The sequence below is a fragment of the Suricata suricatta genome, chromosome 4 (assembly GCF_006229205.1).
Source record: "Suricata suricatta isolate VVHF042 chromosome 4, meerkat_22Aug2017_6uvM2_HiC, whole genome shotgun sequence".
In the NCBI taxonomy this organism is placed as follows: Eukaryota; Metazoa; Chordata; class Mammalia; order Carnivora; family Herpestidae; genus Suricata; species Suricata suricatta.
The window spans coordinates 90,648,213-90,664,848 of NC_043703.1; the positions used below are offsets into that span (position 1 = coordinate 90,648,213).

General features: G+C 37.6%; 2 protein-coding genes across 2 annotated transcripts in view; one reads left to right on the forward strand and one right to left on the reverse strand.

Annotated features, from left to right (window-relative positions):
* The window catches only part of PLEKHH2 (pleckstrin homology, MyTH4 and FERM domain containing H2), a 98,282-nt gene that overhangs the window by 17,742 nt on the left and 63,904 nt on the right, over positions 1 to 16,636 (forward strand). Inside the window, exons 2-5 of the mRNA XM_029936217.1 lie at positions 4,559 to 4,621; positions 12,818 to 12,967; positions 14,639 to 14,722; positions 15,554 to 15,635. Coding sequence (XP_029792077.1) covers positions 4,559 to 4,621; positions 12,818 to 12,967; positions 14,639 to 14,722; positions 15,554 to 15,635 — 379 coding nt within the window. The remainder of the gene's footprint in view (positions 1 to 4,558; positions 4,622 to 12,817; positions 12,968 to 14,638; positions 14,723 to 15,553; positions 15,636 to 16,636) is intronic.
* Positions 1,093 to 2,842, reverse strand: C1GALT1C1L (C1GALT1 specific chaperone 1 like). The gene is given in 8 exon segments (XM_029938381.1): positions 1,093 to 1,151; positions 1,154 to 1,291; positions 1,294 to 1,460; positions 1,462 to 1,582; positions 1,585 to 1,638; positions 1,896 to 2,077; positions 2,079 to 2,189; positions 2,775 to 2,842. Coding segments are annotated over 8 exon segments (900 nt in total).

A 16,636-nucleotide genomic window follows, 5' to 3' on the forward strand; every position in this document is an offset into this window, starting at 1 on the left:
TCCTGTCCATAGTGGAAGAATGTAGTGTTGGCATGTGCCTGCCAGTTGTTTGTTTTGTTTTGTTTTGGTTTGGTTTGGTTTTGGTTTAAGGAATATCCTAGACAATGAGAAAGAATGAAATCTGGCCATTTGTAGCAATATGGATGGAACTTGAGGGTGTTATGCTAAGTGAAATAAGTCAGGCGGAGAAGGACAGATACCATATGTTTTCACTCCTATATGGAACAGGAGAAACTTAACAGAGAACCATGGGGGGAGGGAAGGGGAAAATAGCTGGGGAGAGGGAGGGAGGCAAAGCATAAGAGACTCATACACTGAGAATAAACTAAGGGTTGATGGGGGTGGGGAAGAGGGGAAAAGGGGGTGATGGGCATGGAGGAGGGCAGTTGTTGGGATGAGCACTGGGTATTATATGGAAACCAACATGACAATAAACTATAAAAAACAAAACAAAACAAAACAAACAAAACAAAACAAAAAAACAAAAAAATATCCTAGAGGCACTGCTTTTCCAGGTGCCTCTATGCAGTGCCATAGTCTATAACAGTAACTCAATAAAATGCTTTTAGACAACAGTACTTGCTTATTAAATGTTTGAAATATTTTCACAAAAATTAAAGATGATCTGGGGTCCAGAGAAAGCAGTTAGGAAATATCTATGTATATACCCAAATACTTGAAACCTCTTCTAAAAGTTAGATCCCTGCAATAAATGGTCTTTGAATTGCTGCTGTGTTGACAGGCAGTTAAACTGCTACCCATGGTGACAGTGGAATGTTTTACACTTTTGTTATCCAATAGAAATATAATGTGAGACATATGTAATTTAAAATTCTCTATTAAACAAATTAATAAAATGAAAAAGATTTTTATATTTTTTGATTTATTTAATACAACATATTAAAATATTATTTCAATGTGAGTCAATATACAAAATTACTGAGATAGTTTGTACTTTTTATATTGGTCTTCAAATATTGTATGTATTATTGAATTAAGTATGATTTTACACTTACACATCTCAATTCACACTTCAAGTGGATCCACATTTCAAGTGCTTTTGGACAGCATGATTCTGTTATTCCCAAGCCGTCAGTCACTTTCTGAACCATTTGGAGGAAAGAAGACTAGTGTGCTGTTGAAATAATGAATGTCCTGAGCCAGTGCACACCATACATTGTCAATATCTTTTTGAGTGTCAATCCATTAAAAGCAATAGCCATATCTGAATAGCTGTCTTGTACTACTTCCTGAGAATTATTACACATGCTGTCTTGAATAAGATGTGCATTGCTTTTGTATTAAATACAACTCTTCCTTCAGAATCCTCTGCATTTTCTGCAAGAACTCCAGCTTCTTCTTCGAGGCCAACTGCCAACTACATATCTTCAGATAAATGACACTTCAAGCTGCACACTTCTCAGACTTACTGAAGAAGCTGTCTTTCAGATTCTATACTTGACAATTTCTCCTTCCACAGTCATGTATTGGAGGTTGCTAGTGTGGCCCAGGTAGAAAGGTTGTGATAAAGCCCCGGTAAACAGAAAATACGCTGAATTGGCAATGACAGCAGATGAAGTGCAACTATAAGGAAGAGCCAGTTGTAGTTGTCACTGTCCTTTTCAAAGACATATTTATAAGTTGTCCTCATGTCATTTTTTTAAAGTTCTATTTATTTATCTTGAGAGAGAGAGTGCGAACAGGAGAGGGGTAGGGGGAGAGGATTTTAAGCAGTCTCTGTGCTACAAGCATAAAGCCCAAGGAGGGGGAGAGGGAGACTTGATCCTAAAAACCCAGATCATGACCTGAGCTGAAATCAAGAGTCCATCACTTAACCCACTGAGCCACCCAGATGCCCTCCACATGTCATTTTTTAAAATATTAAACAACCTAACAATCTCTCATTTTTGTGCTGTAGGGCTCTGCTTTGTCCCATAGTTTGGTCCAAGTCTCTTTCAGTAATGCTCATCTTGGATTCTCCAAGGCAACACGGATACTGTTATTAAGATCCACATGTTGCACTTCTGAACTAGTTAAGAAATCTTTTCTGTTTGGTGGGCGAAGATAATGGTGGTCAGTCTTTACCTCTGTGTTGAATGTTAATTGGTCACATAGATGACAGAACACAGTAAATGCTCCCAAGCAGCATACTGGTTTAAAAGTAGAAAGACACACCCGAGGCTGTGTCCCTGCAGCCCACCCAGTCTGGAGCTAGGGCGTCCTCTCAGCTGGGACACTCTAGCCATGGGAGGCCCCTTCTTTGTGGTTCCAACAAATGGGTGGGGCTGGAGCCAGGCATGTCAGCTGCTGGGGTGAGACACTGGTGCTGTGGTTTGAGGTGCGTTGGAAGCTCTGGAATACCAACCAACAATGAGATGGAGAATTGTTGTAGCCTGATGTTGAAGAGACCACCAAAGCCGAATTGAAGCAAGGCAAAACTTTATTTATGGCCTGACGAAACCAGAACTCCAGATGGTAAGGAGCAGAAAATGGCCCTGAACAATGGATGCATTGAGATTATATAGGCATACAAAGGATTCTGTGATAGCCAATTACACTGTGACACTCCAATCACCAATTTTGGTGGGAACCAATCAAGTTAGTTCTTTGTTCTTCTAAATGACCAATCATAGTGGGATCGTGACTAAGCAATTTTCTGTAAGCGTGGCCTTGATCAAACCATAGAAAAGGGAGGGGGGAACACTTTGCAACAAGTCATCCAGTGCATTCTTTAAGTAAGTTAACCTATTACATTCCAGAAGTTAACCCATTACATTCTATAAGCTAGCCTACAACAAGAATGAGCAAAAATCGAATGACAGCCAGCTATAATGTTGACCATATTTCAGCATTCAGGAAAAAAGAATTTTAAAATGAATTTGACGGCACAGTTGTGTATTCAGTACCTAGTACACGTTTCTTATGTTAATTTGCATTGGGTCCTTTTTAAGGCTTTTCTTTATTTTGCTTATAATAGTCATTTTAGTATTTTACTTTAAATCTCCAAAGTTTTTTTTCACTTCTTTTTTAATTTAAATTTTGGCTAGTTAGCATATGGTGCAATATTGGTTTCAGGAATAGAATTCAGTGATTCATCACTTATATAAAACGCCCAGTGCTCAGCCCAACAAGTACCTTCCTTAGTATCTACCACCCATCTAGCCCATCCCCCACCCACCTCCTCTCCAGTAACCCTCAGTCTGTTCTCTCATTAAGAGTCTCTTATAATTTGTTAAATCTCAGAACCTTTTATTTTCTACAGAAATTTAAAAAAACGAGATTTCTTTTTTATTCTTATGCCCTAAACTTTGGTGGATGTGCATGTGTGTGTTAACATGAGTCTCTTCTGTACTCTATTACAATGGATGAGAATTAAAACTAGCTAGAATTTTGGGGGGATTGGCCTGGGGGGGTTCAGTCAGTTTAGCATCTCACTCTTGGTTTCAGTTGAGATCATGATCTCAGTTTCATGAGTTTGAGCTCTGCATCTGGCTCTGTTATGCCGGGATCATGAGGTCCCCAAAAGCCAAGACCGCCAGGGAGTCCGAATCACGTATGCAAAAGCAAAGGGTATTTATTCGGGCTTAAGCTCGGTCTCTCAGACCTCACCAACGCAGTGGATCCGTGCTGACAGCCCTGATCATCAGTCGGGCAGGGTTTTTATTATAGTAGGGGAGAGGGATGGGGTGAAGGATGGAGTGAGAGGCAGGGATTACAATAGGATAGGATGGTGCATCACAGAGATTGGTGTGGCGAGGGGTGATTGGCTAATTTAAAACTAAGGGGGCTTACTAAACAGTGGGAACATCAGGCATCTTATGATTGGCCCAGGCTAAGGGTGGTGCTCGCTCCGGCAATAGGTGGGTATGGGTTGTTTTTTATCCCCCCCCCCCCCCTGCACTGAGTCACTGCTAGGAAAACAGTAATTTGGGCCTTAGGCCTTCTAGTTTCTGAGGCTTATTTGAATCCTGTCATGGCGTCAGTTTGGCTCTTCAGCTCTGTGCTGGCAATGGGGAACCTGCTTGGGATATTCTTTCTCTCTCTCTCTCTCTCTCTCTTTCTCTCTGCCTGTCCCCTGCTCATGCTATCTCTGTCTCTCTCAAAATAAACAAATTAACTTAAAAAAAATGACCCAGAGTTTTGACTTAAACATGACACCTATGGAGCTTGTGAGACTACACCACTTTCTAATATTATTGTGACTTTTTGATCAACAAATCAAATATGATATTTGAAGTCTTAGTATTCTCTTGGATTTAAATTACAATTACTAATATGTGTTGACCAATAACTCATAAGTCAAGAAAATCCTATGGGTGAGTACTCATGTAGCTTAGATTACATTGTACTAGTATGAAACATTTGGTATGTTATTTAATCAATTTTTAACTTTTTAAATAGCACTGAAAGAGCTTTCAATGTGATAAATTGTATGTCATTCATATCCATTAGACTACTTTAAGTCTTCTTAAAGAATTTTATGACATTGCAAGATTTTTTAAGTCCTTTTCAAAAGAGAAATATGAATTTTTAAATTTTGTTTTTCCTCACTTTACAGATGCAACAGCTTGAGAGACAAGTTATCGATGCTGAGCGTCAAGCAGAAAAAGCTTTTCAACAGGTAGCGTATATAGTTCTAGTGAATTTTTTTCCCTCTCTGCCAATATAAACCTTGTTTTGCCCCAAACAGTCCTCAAAATAGTCTTCAGTTCTTCTCTACATCTTATCTCTTTGACTGTTCTGTAGGCTGGATGTATAGAGAAAATGGAGAGTCCGGTGTTATTTTTGCCCATTAACACATTCCCAAAGGATAAAAATGCTTCTGTTAAGAAGTTTCCTCTTCTGAAAAAACCAAATCTGACTTTCATGGCAATCCTAACCATAATGAAGTTTTAAATATAAATATGTTCATTGCAGTTTCTTTTGTAGAAATAAAGAGTTGGAAATAATATGAATGCCATATTGTAAGAGAATGAATAGGTGAACTAATATTCATTCTATGAAATATTAAACAACCATTAAAAATAATTATTACAGGGGAACCTGGGCGGCTCAGTCAGTTAAGCATCTGACTCCTGATCTCGGCTCAGGTCATGATTTCACAGTCTGTGGGTTCAAGTCCCACGCTCTGCACTGATGGCATGGAGCCTGCTTGGGATTTTCTCTCTCCTTCTCTCTGCCCCTCCCTCACTTATGCATGTGTGCGCCAAGCTCTCTCTTGCTCAAAATAAATAAATAAACATTAAAGAATAATTATTAGAAAAGACATACTAATATGGAAAAATGCTTAGAGTTATAATAGGAAAATATGTACAAAATTTTTTACTTAGTATGTTAATAGGTATGTGAGAGAAAAGTCAAACCTTTGATAAGTCTCTTAACATTATCTGGGCCTTGTCAATATTAAAATGAGTGTTTTCAATGAGCTCGCCAGGAAGCCTTAAAGTTTGTCTAATGATTCTCAGTCCATAGCTTCATATTTTATGAAAAGATCTTTGTTAGATTCAGGCAAATCAGGATTTTCAAAATTATTTTTTTCCAGGAAGTACATATTTAATTTCTTATACATGCTCTAAGTCTGTCATGTTTCTTCCCTTCAACATAAGTACTACCAAATCTTGTTTTCACCTAAAAGATTTAATTTTGTACCGTAGGTTGATTTAGTGGCCTGATAAATTTCTAAATAAACCCTATCCAACCTAATCCTTGATTTTCTTTAATTAGTTATACTCAGGGGGCTCCTAGATTGCTCAGTCAGTTGGGCATCTGACTCTTGATTTTGGCTTAGGACATGATCTCACAGTTCATGAATTCAAGCTCCACATTGGGCTCCACAATGTGGAGCCTGCTTGGGATTCTCTCTTTTGCTCACTTTCTGCCCCTCCCTCTCTCTCTCAAAATAAGTACACTTAAAAAATAGTTGTACTTAAAAGAAACTACAAAATTTTATTATGACAAATTTCAACCAGTGCAAAAGTAGAGAATAGTATAATGGACCCCTATCACCAGCTTTAACAATTAGTCAACTCAAAGCTAATCTATACCACCATCCGTTTTGTGCTTCTCCACCCCCACACCAAGTTATTTTGAAACAAATTGTAGACATTATGTTATTTCACCCAAGTATATCAGCAACTAATCTAAAAGTAAAGACTTAAAATCACAACTATAGTACCATCATCACACCAATAATTATTTAAAACCTCAGATTTGGGTATTGGTGGAAGTATGAGTAGTAATGGCAAACATCTATGCTATGCTTGGTTTTAATTTGTTCAGCTGGAATACCTATTAGTAATATCTCCACTTATAGCTATAAAAATCCAGTAGTTACCAGTAAACTCATAAAAGGTCACTTATAGACTATGTTTACGTCACTGTCATTCTACTAAATGTCTTTGTCTTTTTCTATTGTAGGCTCTGTATGTACGTACCTGTTTAGCCCAACACCCTACAGCACACATTTGGCAATTTGTTTACGTCTCTTCCTTGTCTGTCTCTTTACCTTTCCGTTTCTGACTTTGACCTTCCTTGGTGACATCTCTCTTTACCTCTCTATCCATGCTTGTCTCTCTGTCTGTTCTTCCCTATCTTTCCTTACCTCACAGTATAGGAAAAATAGAAGGAAACTGAGGCTGGTTCTGTTTTGCCTTTTCTTAAATTAAAATTCTTAATTCATATGTGCAGCATAATTGTTTAGCTCTGAAAATTAAGTATTTTTTATCTGTGATTTTTGGGGTTTTCTCCTGTGATTTTCTAGATCTTAAGAGCAAAAAAAAAAAAAAAAAAGAATCTTTAGTCTGAATTTAAAGGAAGCAAGCAAACCATGGCTGTTTGTAGCCATTAGGGCCCAACCATTGATCTTGATAAACTAATAGGAAGAATTTCTTATTTGAAGTTGCCCTTTGAGGATATCAGGAATAAAGCTATTTAATTCTGTGTGCTACATTTTAAAGCAAAAAGAAACTGTGATTGGCTAAATGGCCTTAAATCAAACCTCTCCTCCCATAAAGAGAATTATAAATCTCTAAGAATTTCTATATAATTTAGCAAAATCTGTAGGTATTTGTTTTTATCACAGCACTTTAAATCTATTCAGTATCTATTTCGTTATCCTTCAGAAAGTATTTTTTCCTTACATAAGGATACATTTTATTACACTGTGTATTATTGTACATAATATATATTATACATTATATGTTATATATTACATAAATTACATATTATACATTACATATATCACACATTAAATGCTTTATTATATACATAATGATTCTACAGGTTTACAGGAAATATAAACAGAGAGCAAATGAATCTCATGCACCAATTATATTGCCTTTTTTTTTTGCTTTCTCAAGACTAAGTAAATGTTATTAACGTAGGGTAACTGAATCCTTTGCTATCTTTAACAGTTTCCGTGGGACTGTGCCCCATCAGCTGTTTATGTTGCTTAAATTCAGCTTGTCCTTTGTCACTGAGTGAGATCCTAAGACTTAAATTGTATTTATATTAACCAAAAAGGAACACTTCACCGCTAAAAGCAGTAGTCAACTAAAACCAGCTCAACTCTGCACCTTAGTGGTGTTCATTTTCCCCCTTGTTTTTAATGATTGGCATTACCTCACCTGTACAACCCTTGGATAATATGTTTTTCCAAGAGAAATCTTGGCAGTCTTTATTCTTAATACTGTAGTACATTTTTATTGTAGTTGTTTAAAGTTTTGAAAGCAGAATGTATAAATCCCATAGTACTTGTGGGCATCCTGAGAGACGGAGAAGCAGCACACTGCACGTGTGGGAGAGACCGATACACAGGATCCATTCTCAAGTATCTGATTAGGTGTACATTCCAATCTGTTGCACAGTTTATACTTACCAAAAAGGGGCACATACTTTTCCCTCCAGAAGTTTGTGTTGTCATCCTGTCCTTTTGGTGTCAGTTCCTTGCCTGTGTTTGATGCAGACTTGGTAGGACCTGGATTTTAAAGCTTCCTCTTGGGGCTCCTGGGAGGCTCAGTCGATTAAGTGTCTGACTTCAACTCTCCCCCTCTCTCCCCCTCTCCCACTTGCGCTCTCCCCTCCAAAAAGATGTGATTAGAATAATTAACTAATTTGCAGTAAATTTTAAATATCTGGTAAACGGTCTGGGATTCAAAATGCCCTTGTCATTCCTTTCTTCAGTCTGTTGGAACGAGCAGGTACTCTTGTCATGCTGTATGTATATACACAGAAACTTTCAAACCTCCACTCAAAAACACAGTCACATCTTAAGTACCTGTAGTGGGGCAGGGAGGGATGAGGTTAGAAATGGGAAGAAGCAAATAGTGGTGTAGGTAATGACAGCAGGGCCAATATTTGCAACTCCTGCTTTCTTCAGGGCGGGCAGGAAAACGGAAAACAGCATTAGGAGTTGTGTCAGTGTCCCCAATATTACCCTCAAGGTTCAATGATTCACCAGAAGGACTCACAGGACTCAGAAAAGCTGTTACACTCATGGTTATGATTTACTACAGTGATAGGATACAGATTAAAATTAGCAAAGGAGGGGCGCCTGGGTGGCTCAGTCAGTTAAGCATCCAATTTCGGCTCAGGTCATGATCTCCCTGTTTGTGGGTTCGAGCCCCGTTTTGGGCTCTGTGCTGACAGCTCCGAGTTTGGAGCCTGCTTTAGATTCTGCGTCTCCCTCTCTCTCTGCCCCTCCCCCACTTGCACTCTATCTCTCTCTCTCAAAAATAAACATAAAAAAATAAAAAATAAAATAAAATCAGCAAAGGAAAAATACATATCCAGCAGAGTCCAGGAGAAACCAGATATGAGTTTCCAGTTGTCCTCTTGCAGCAGAGTTACACAGGGCTGCACTTGATTCCCATCAGTGACACGTGACAACATACAAAGCACTACCAACCAGGGAAGCTCACCTGAGCCTTGGTGTCCAGAAGTTTTATTGTCCTGGCAGTGGTGGTGGGGTGGTGGTGGTGTCAGTCTTGTAGACATGGAATGCGTGCATGACTGACCTTAGCTACTCAGTCTCCAGCCCCTGCCCAGGTCAAACTGAGATAATGTGGCCCAGGATCCTGGTGGTAAAATATCTGGTGTGACCTAATATCTCAGGTATGTGGAGTCTTACCATGCAGGATGTTACCAGAGGTTATTTTTTCCAAGACCTAATCAAGGACCAGTTCTCTTTTGGGAATGTGCAAGGTTTGAGTACCCCAAGTCTGCTGAGTTAACCCTTTACTACAAAAATGGCTCAGGACCTCAGAAGAAATAAAGGCTTTGGGAAAATGGCTGAGGAATGTGCTGAGGTGTGTGGATGCAACCAGACACTCTCCTGAAGGAAAAGGAGAAAGGTAGCCTAAAAGTGCAAAGCATTTGTCACCAGAGGATATCCATATATAAGTAATTGCAAAAGCTTCTTCAACAAACAATTTGAATTCATAGATGTTTGTTAGTGGCCAGTCTCTGAGTAGTTAAAATTCTTATATGGTTTAGGTTAAATAAGTGGAAAAAGAACTGGGCTATTTTTATTTTTAAATAAAGGCTGCTTGGTTTTTCTGTAGGCCTCCTATCTTTTCTGAAGATCAATTATTCATACTAATTACCAAGGAAGGTTAGTAGTGGAACTTGATCCTAACAAGACTACTTGGCAAGTAGGTTGGCTGTAACTATTTTGTGATCTCTCTCCCTAAGAGATTTTGCCATTTTTGCCAGTATTTTCTTGCTTAGGAAAGTTCTGTTTATCTAATAGTCATGGTTGAATTAAACAGTTGCACATGGCCAAGATTCATCCAAGGGGCACTGACTGTAGCATTCATTCATAAAATGAGAACACCTTTCAAACTGAATGTATTTTTCAGGAGGGAAGAGCACTCCCAAATCATAGTTTTCTAGGACTGTAGACCTTTCCTCAGCAAAAATAGGACAATTTTATTATTTATGTATGTATATATTTAATTTCTTCCAATGTTTATCTATTTTTAGGAGACAGAGAGAGACAGAGCATGAGTGGGAGAGGGGCATAGAGAGAGGGAGACAGAATCTGAAGCAGGCTCTGGGCTCCAAACTGTCAGCACAGAGCCTCACACAGGGCTCAAACTCATGAACCACGAGATCATGATCTGACCTGAAGCCAGATACCTAATTAACTGAGCAGCCCAGGCACACTTTATTTTTATTTTTTTAAGTTTATTTTTATTTATTTTGAAAGAGACTGAGACAGTGTGAGTTGGGGAGGGTCAGAGAGAGAGGAAACAGAGAATCCCAAGCAGGCTCTGCACTACCAGCACAGAGCCTGATGTGGAGCTTTAATTCATAAAGCTGCAAGATCGTGACCTGAGCCCAAACCAAGAGCCAGTTGTTCAACTGACTGAGCCACTCAGGTGCCCCAATAATAGGACAATTTTATGTGGCAGCCCTGTGTTTGTAGGGTGGCTTGCTCCAAGTTAATATGGGAGCCTACAGGTATAGATCTGATAATATTTATTTATATTCTTGTTCAGTTACTTTTCTTGAGGCTTGTAGGGGCAGAACAACTTCTGCCCTCTTAGGTTCTTTGGCTTGTCTAATAGTTAAATTGACATAAGACAGATTAACAGGAGTAAAGCAAGTTTAATTTTATACATACAGGAGCTTCATAAGAAAATGAGACTCAAAGAAGTGACCAAAGCAGGCAACTTTTATACCTTTTAACAGGAAGATAATACATTTATGAAGAATTGACAAGGCAAGGGGGTTTGGGCTTGGGGTAGTAAATTAGTGAAGAAGTAACAAGGTGTGTTTATACAGCCCTCTCAGCCCTGAAATTCCCTGTCTCTGGTCATAAGGGTGCCTTCTTCCCACCCCGTCCAGGAGGGGGACTGATTTCCTGCTTTCAAGGGAACGAAAGAGCATCAGGGCGTTTTTACACCAGCTGTTTCTCGGGTAACTTTAATTCAGAATAATCAGTATGCCGCACAGTTTGGCGAGCCAGTTCTACCCCTTTTCAGGCTTCTCATCTGTTACTCTGTCCCTGAAGAACTAGCATTTGGACTTGGTCTCTGCTCTTTGCTCTCTGCTTCCAACAGCTGTAGAGCTCCCCGTGTGGAACTGGGTGTACCATCTTAAGAGTGATCCTTGGTATTTACTGTCAAGCCCATGTCCTCCTCTGGCTTTTTCATGATAACATCTCTGATGTAGACCTTTGTCCTTGACCTTTTGGTCTGCTGCTTCCAGCAGAAAGCCTGCTATATTACATTAAATATATAAATCTTACAGTAACTTAAAATTATCACTTGGATAGCAGAATGCAGGTTTTTTCCTCCTATTTTTTTTAAGTTTATTTCTTTATTTTGAGAGAGAGCGAGCATGTGAGCAGGAGAGGGGCGGAGAGAAAGAATCCCAAGCAGACTTCGCACTGTCAGTGCAGAGCTTGACTTGGGGTTCGAACTCAGAGCTGTGAGATCATGACCTGACCCAAAATCAAGAGTCAGATGCTTAACCAACCGAGCTACCCAGGTGCCCCTCTTTTATTTTTAAATCGACTTTTATTTTTATAGTTTACAGATATCTATGTGATATTTATGTAAGACACTTTTGGCATTACAGTTGAATTTACATTTTTACAGTGAACTCACAGATGAAACCTTATATTCATGGTTAAAAAAACAAAACCGAACTAATCTTAACGCCCTCCTTTGAGAAGCTCTCATTAGACAAGTATTTTTGTACTTTAAGTGGATTCATCATGATTTTTCAGATGTTTTTAGAAGTTTAAGATTTTTTCATCTAAATTATCATTGTTAATTTCTCAAATGCTTTTGCATATTTTTCTTCTTTGCCTCCTGCAAGCTAAGTAAAAAATTTAAAAGTTGCATTCTTACCTATTTAGAGCATATGGAATAAAAGTCTTAATATACAGTGCCTAGTACTTTATTTTCTTTCTATCAGTAATGTCTCACACATTCCTCCTAAGATTTCATATGCCCAGATCTGAGCAGAAGCTAGTGCCTCTTAGATATTAAAATTAAGACTTCACTCAACCCTGGTCACACACCAGTCTCTTTTGTCCTGCTCTATTGTTTCCCACTGCCTTTATCACCTTGTATAATGTACTGTATGATTTTTACATTTTATTATTTTTGCGATCTCTCTTACTCACTAGAATGTAATTCCTATGCAGACAGAAATTTTATTCACTGATATCTTCCCAGGGCTCGGACCTTGGCAGCTCTCCACTGAATGTTAAATAAATGAATCAATAAACCCTCACTGAATGCACTCTCCTAACTGTATCTTGATTCTCATAGTTTTTTCTTAAACTTTTTTATTTTTTGTGATTCCATCATTTGAGGCTTTCAAGTTCTTTTGTTTTCCTTTTCCTTCCCATTGTGTGTGTGTTTCTTTTTCACCTAAGTTCAATTTGTTTCCCCCAAATATGTTGTTATATAAGGTCATCCAATCTGATCCTCTCTCACTGCTCACCTTCTTTATACTCCTACTTCCCTTAAAGTACGAAAAATTGAGGGCTGCAAACTTTCTGATTCTATATTCACATGAAATGCCTTGCATACTGTCCTTGTTCTAGGAAACGTGTACATTACTTTAGATGACAGCAGTTTCGCTCACGTGCCCTTGTGTGCCTCAAAGGTAACACCACTTGGAAAAACAGTCTTCAGACTTTATAATTGTTAAATACATTTGTCTTCAGATTTTATAATTATTAAATACATTAAAACGTGCTGTTCACAATTTTGCTTTTGTGATGATACCTTTTAGGAATCTATTTAATGTTAACGTAAAATTACATGCATAGTATTAATTTCATATCCTCTGAATTTAGGTACAAGTTATGGAGGAGAAATTAAAAGCGGCTAACATTCAAACCAGTGAATCAGAGACAAGGTTGTATAAAAAGTGTCAAGACCTGGAGACCCTAATACAGGAAAAAGATGACATTATTCAAAACCTGGAACTTCAACTTGAGGAACAGGTTGGGGAGAATTTGATCATCACAGTCTAAATACATGCACGTTTAAATGCATTCTTATGGAGGTTAAAAAGAGAGCCCACACTTCTAAATTTGGGTCAGGAATCTCACTTATTTGGTCAACTCATGGAGTCTAATGACATTTATTGGTGAAAGGTACAAGGAAAATGGAATTCTCCCCGAGTCTGGGCAATTCCAAGGTGGTATCTAACGCTTTTTAGATGTGACTGTGCTCCTTAATATTCAAACTTTAGCGTTTTAACTTGAAAACACTAGGTTATCAGTAGGTGTTTCTGTCTGTAAAATGTTTGAAATAGATTTTGGCCTTAGATTTTTAGGGTGTTGGGAATATTTATGGAACATTGTGTTTTAAATGTATGTTTGATGCTAATCCTTCTGTTTAAAAATGTGTATACTGTTTTTAAACCACTTTATTAAGATTCAGTATAGTTCCTAGTTTATTTTAAGTTTTATTAAGAAAATAAAGTGCATTAAGATTATTTGTTTAGGGGCACCTGGGTGGCTCACTTGGTTAAGTGTCCGATTTTTGATTTTGGTTCAGGTCATGATCCCAGGGTTGTGGAATCAAGCCCCATGATGGGCTCCACACTGAGCATGGAGCCTGCTTAAGATGCTCTCTCTCTCCCCCCCCCGTCTCTTCCCCCACCTCTAAAACATAAAAAATAAGGATCATTTGCTTAAATCATCTTTAGCATCATTAAATATGACCATTATGAAATTATTAAATATGTTAAATTATTTTTATCTTAAGCATTTACTTTCATTTCTTTGGGGATCAGTAGTTGTTTAGGTCATTGGTTTTTAACTTCTCACCACCCCCTATCCCCAACTACTGTGATTTATATGACAGTCACATTCCTTTTTTTTCATTTTTTAAAAAAATAGTTTATTGTCAAATTGTTTTCCATACAACACCCAGTGCTCTTCCCCACAAGTGCCCTCCTCCATCACCACCACCTCTTTTCCCCCTCCCTCTCCCCCTCCCACCCTCAGTTCGTTTTCAGAATTCAATAGTCTCTCAGGTTTTGCATCCTCTCTCTCCCCAACTCTCTTTCCCTCTTCCCTCCCCCTGGTCCTCCATTAGGTTTCTCCTGTTCTCCTGTTAGACCTATGAGTGCAAACACATGGTATCTTATAACAGTCACATTCTTACAGTTTTGTGACCATAACCAGATTTTAAGGTTGGTAAATGTGAGCTAGAGTTTTTTTTATTTCATTTTTTTCCCCTTGATCTTTTAAAACTGCATTAAAAAAATAAATGAAACTTTTATTTGAGGGAAAAACAAACCATGCGCCAGAGGAGATTCTGATTTTCCTCTCCTTAGCCTGGTTGGCCACTGTTCTACTGTTATAAACCCTAGACCATTTCCAGAAATCATTTACTTTATTGATAAACTCAGTGGATGGATTTCAGTGCATGATATTTTCAGAGAAAGAGAATAGCAGTTGTTAAAACTAATAATATTTCATATGCCTTTGGTTTATTATTGTATCTGCCAGACCATTGTTTTAGTTTTTACTCTATTTGGTAGTCTGAAGGTGAATATATTAATGCAGAAACAGGTTTTAAAGGGATTTGTCTTTCATATTTATGATGTGACATTTCCGGATCACTGAGCCTATGTTTGAACTAAACTGCTAATGTTATTTCAGAAACAAATAAGGATACAAGAAGCTAAGATAATAGAAGAGAAAGCAGCTAAGATCAAAGAATGGGTAACACTTAAATTAAATGAGGTATTTATTGCTATATTTTGCCTTTTCTTTACCCTTTACTTCTTTTGAATAGATAAGTCATCAGAATATGTGATCATTCTGAATGAAACAAAATTCTGATCAGTTGGTGGTGCTGCTGTCATTTGGTAAACATGAGACAAGTAGCTTTCATTTTTCTGTCCAGTGTATTTCTAAAATAAAAATATTGATAGGCTCGTAGTAAATAGTTTAAGTAGCCCCATTCTAGTTAGTTGATTTTAGTTCTAACTAATTTTAAATAGATATAAAACATATGTGTACATCATAAAATTAATGTGTTCAGTATCTTGAGAGGAACACATTAGTTTATATAGCACATTAAATGCTGAAATAATTTGGTTTAAGATAATTTTACAATGGGAAAGGCACGAGAGTGAAAATATTTGAACCTCTCAGTTCTCGGGGTTCCTGGGTGGCTCAGTTGAGTGTCTGACTCTTGATTTCGGCTCCTGTCATGATCTCAAGGTTGTGGGATTGAGCCCCATTCTGACCATGGAGCGGGCTTGAGATTCTCTGCCCATCTCTCCTGCTTGGGCTTGCGCTCTCTAAAATTAAATAAATAAATAAATAAATAAATAAATAAAAAAGTCACAGTTCTGGAAAAACTACATATTAAAGGTTAATTATCTAGGTTGACAACTGTGATTATCTAGGTTGATAACCATGCTGTAAATTCATCTGCTATTTTCTCATCATTTCTTTTGTATTTTGCTTACATGTAATTAGGTAGTAACATTTTTAAAATATTATAATTTATTAGTACATTTTAGAAATATTATTCCTGTATAAAAGAATATGATTATGTCCTTCCAGCTGGAATTAGAGAATCAGAATCTTCGTTTGATCAACCAAAATCAAACCGAAGAGATAAGAACAATACAGTCAAAACTACAAGGTATGAATACAAGATAGCTTGGTTTGGGTTTATTAAGCTATATGGAATTTTACTATTGAGCATCTGAAATAGGAATCAACCAAATAATTGAATTTTATGTTTTATTTAACTTGAATAGATTTTAACTTGAATAGCCACATGTCCATATTAGACAGCTAGACAATTGTAAATAAGCCAAAAGGGGTAATATTAATTTGAATGTTTAATTTCAGGTGCGTTTGCTTAAAAAAATCAATATTTTATTTTCTGTTTTCACTTGCATTGTGGTGATCAATAGTGATTGAAATTCTTCTAGCCTGAATATTTTAAGCAACATTTTATAGTAAGAATAACAAACTCTTTGCATTTTTTGATGCTTTGGGTTACTTTCTTTCTTTTCAACCTCAAAGGCTAAAGAGGGGTGGTAGAGTTAGAGATAGAGATTTTCTTAATATGCTGTTCTGGTGAGCAGCACTCAAGTGCACACTGAGCTGAAGACAAGGTGAATCCACAGGGTTATTAGACCCTGGGCTAGTCTAGTGGTTTTCAAACTTCTTTAGTAACAGAACCCTTTTCAAAACAGTATTTATTTTCTGTAGAATCTCAAGAGATAAAACAGGTGAAAGCAGTGTTAGGTGATGGGTCCATAGTTTTGCAGACTCAGCTTTACCCGTGCCTCTTCTTACACCCGCTGTGACATTTCCACAAATCCCTGGGGTTTCACAGAATGCATTGGAAAAATACTGGCATAATAGAAGTGCATAGGCTTTGATGTTAACTTTAATGCCCTACAATTTAATAACTGTGTGACATTTCTGGGTGTTTCTTTTTTTTACATCAGTAAAATGGTCATGATAATAGTGCCTTCCTGGTTTCACAGGAGGTTGTTGATTTTAAGACCTATGAAATTGTTCTGTCTAATGCATGTTAATACTTATTGCTCTCATTTTGTAAGGGAAAAAGCTCCCAGTTTTCTTTTCCCTCAATACTTCTGACATCAGATGTGTGCAAGTTTTTCCCAC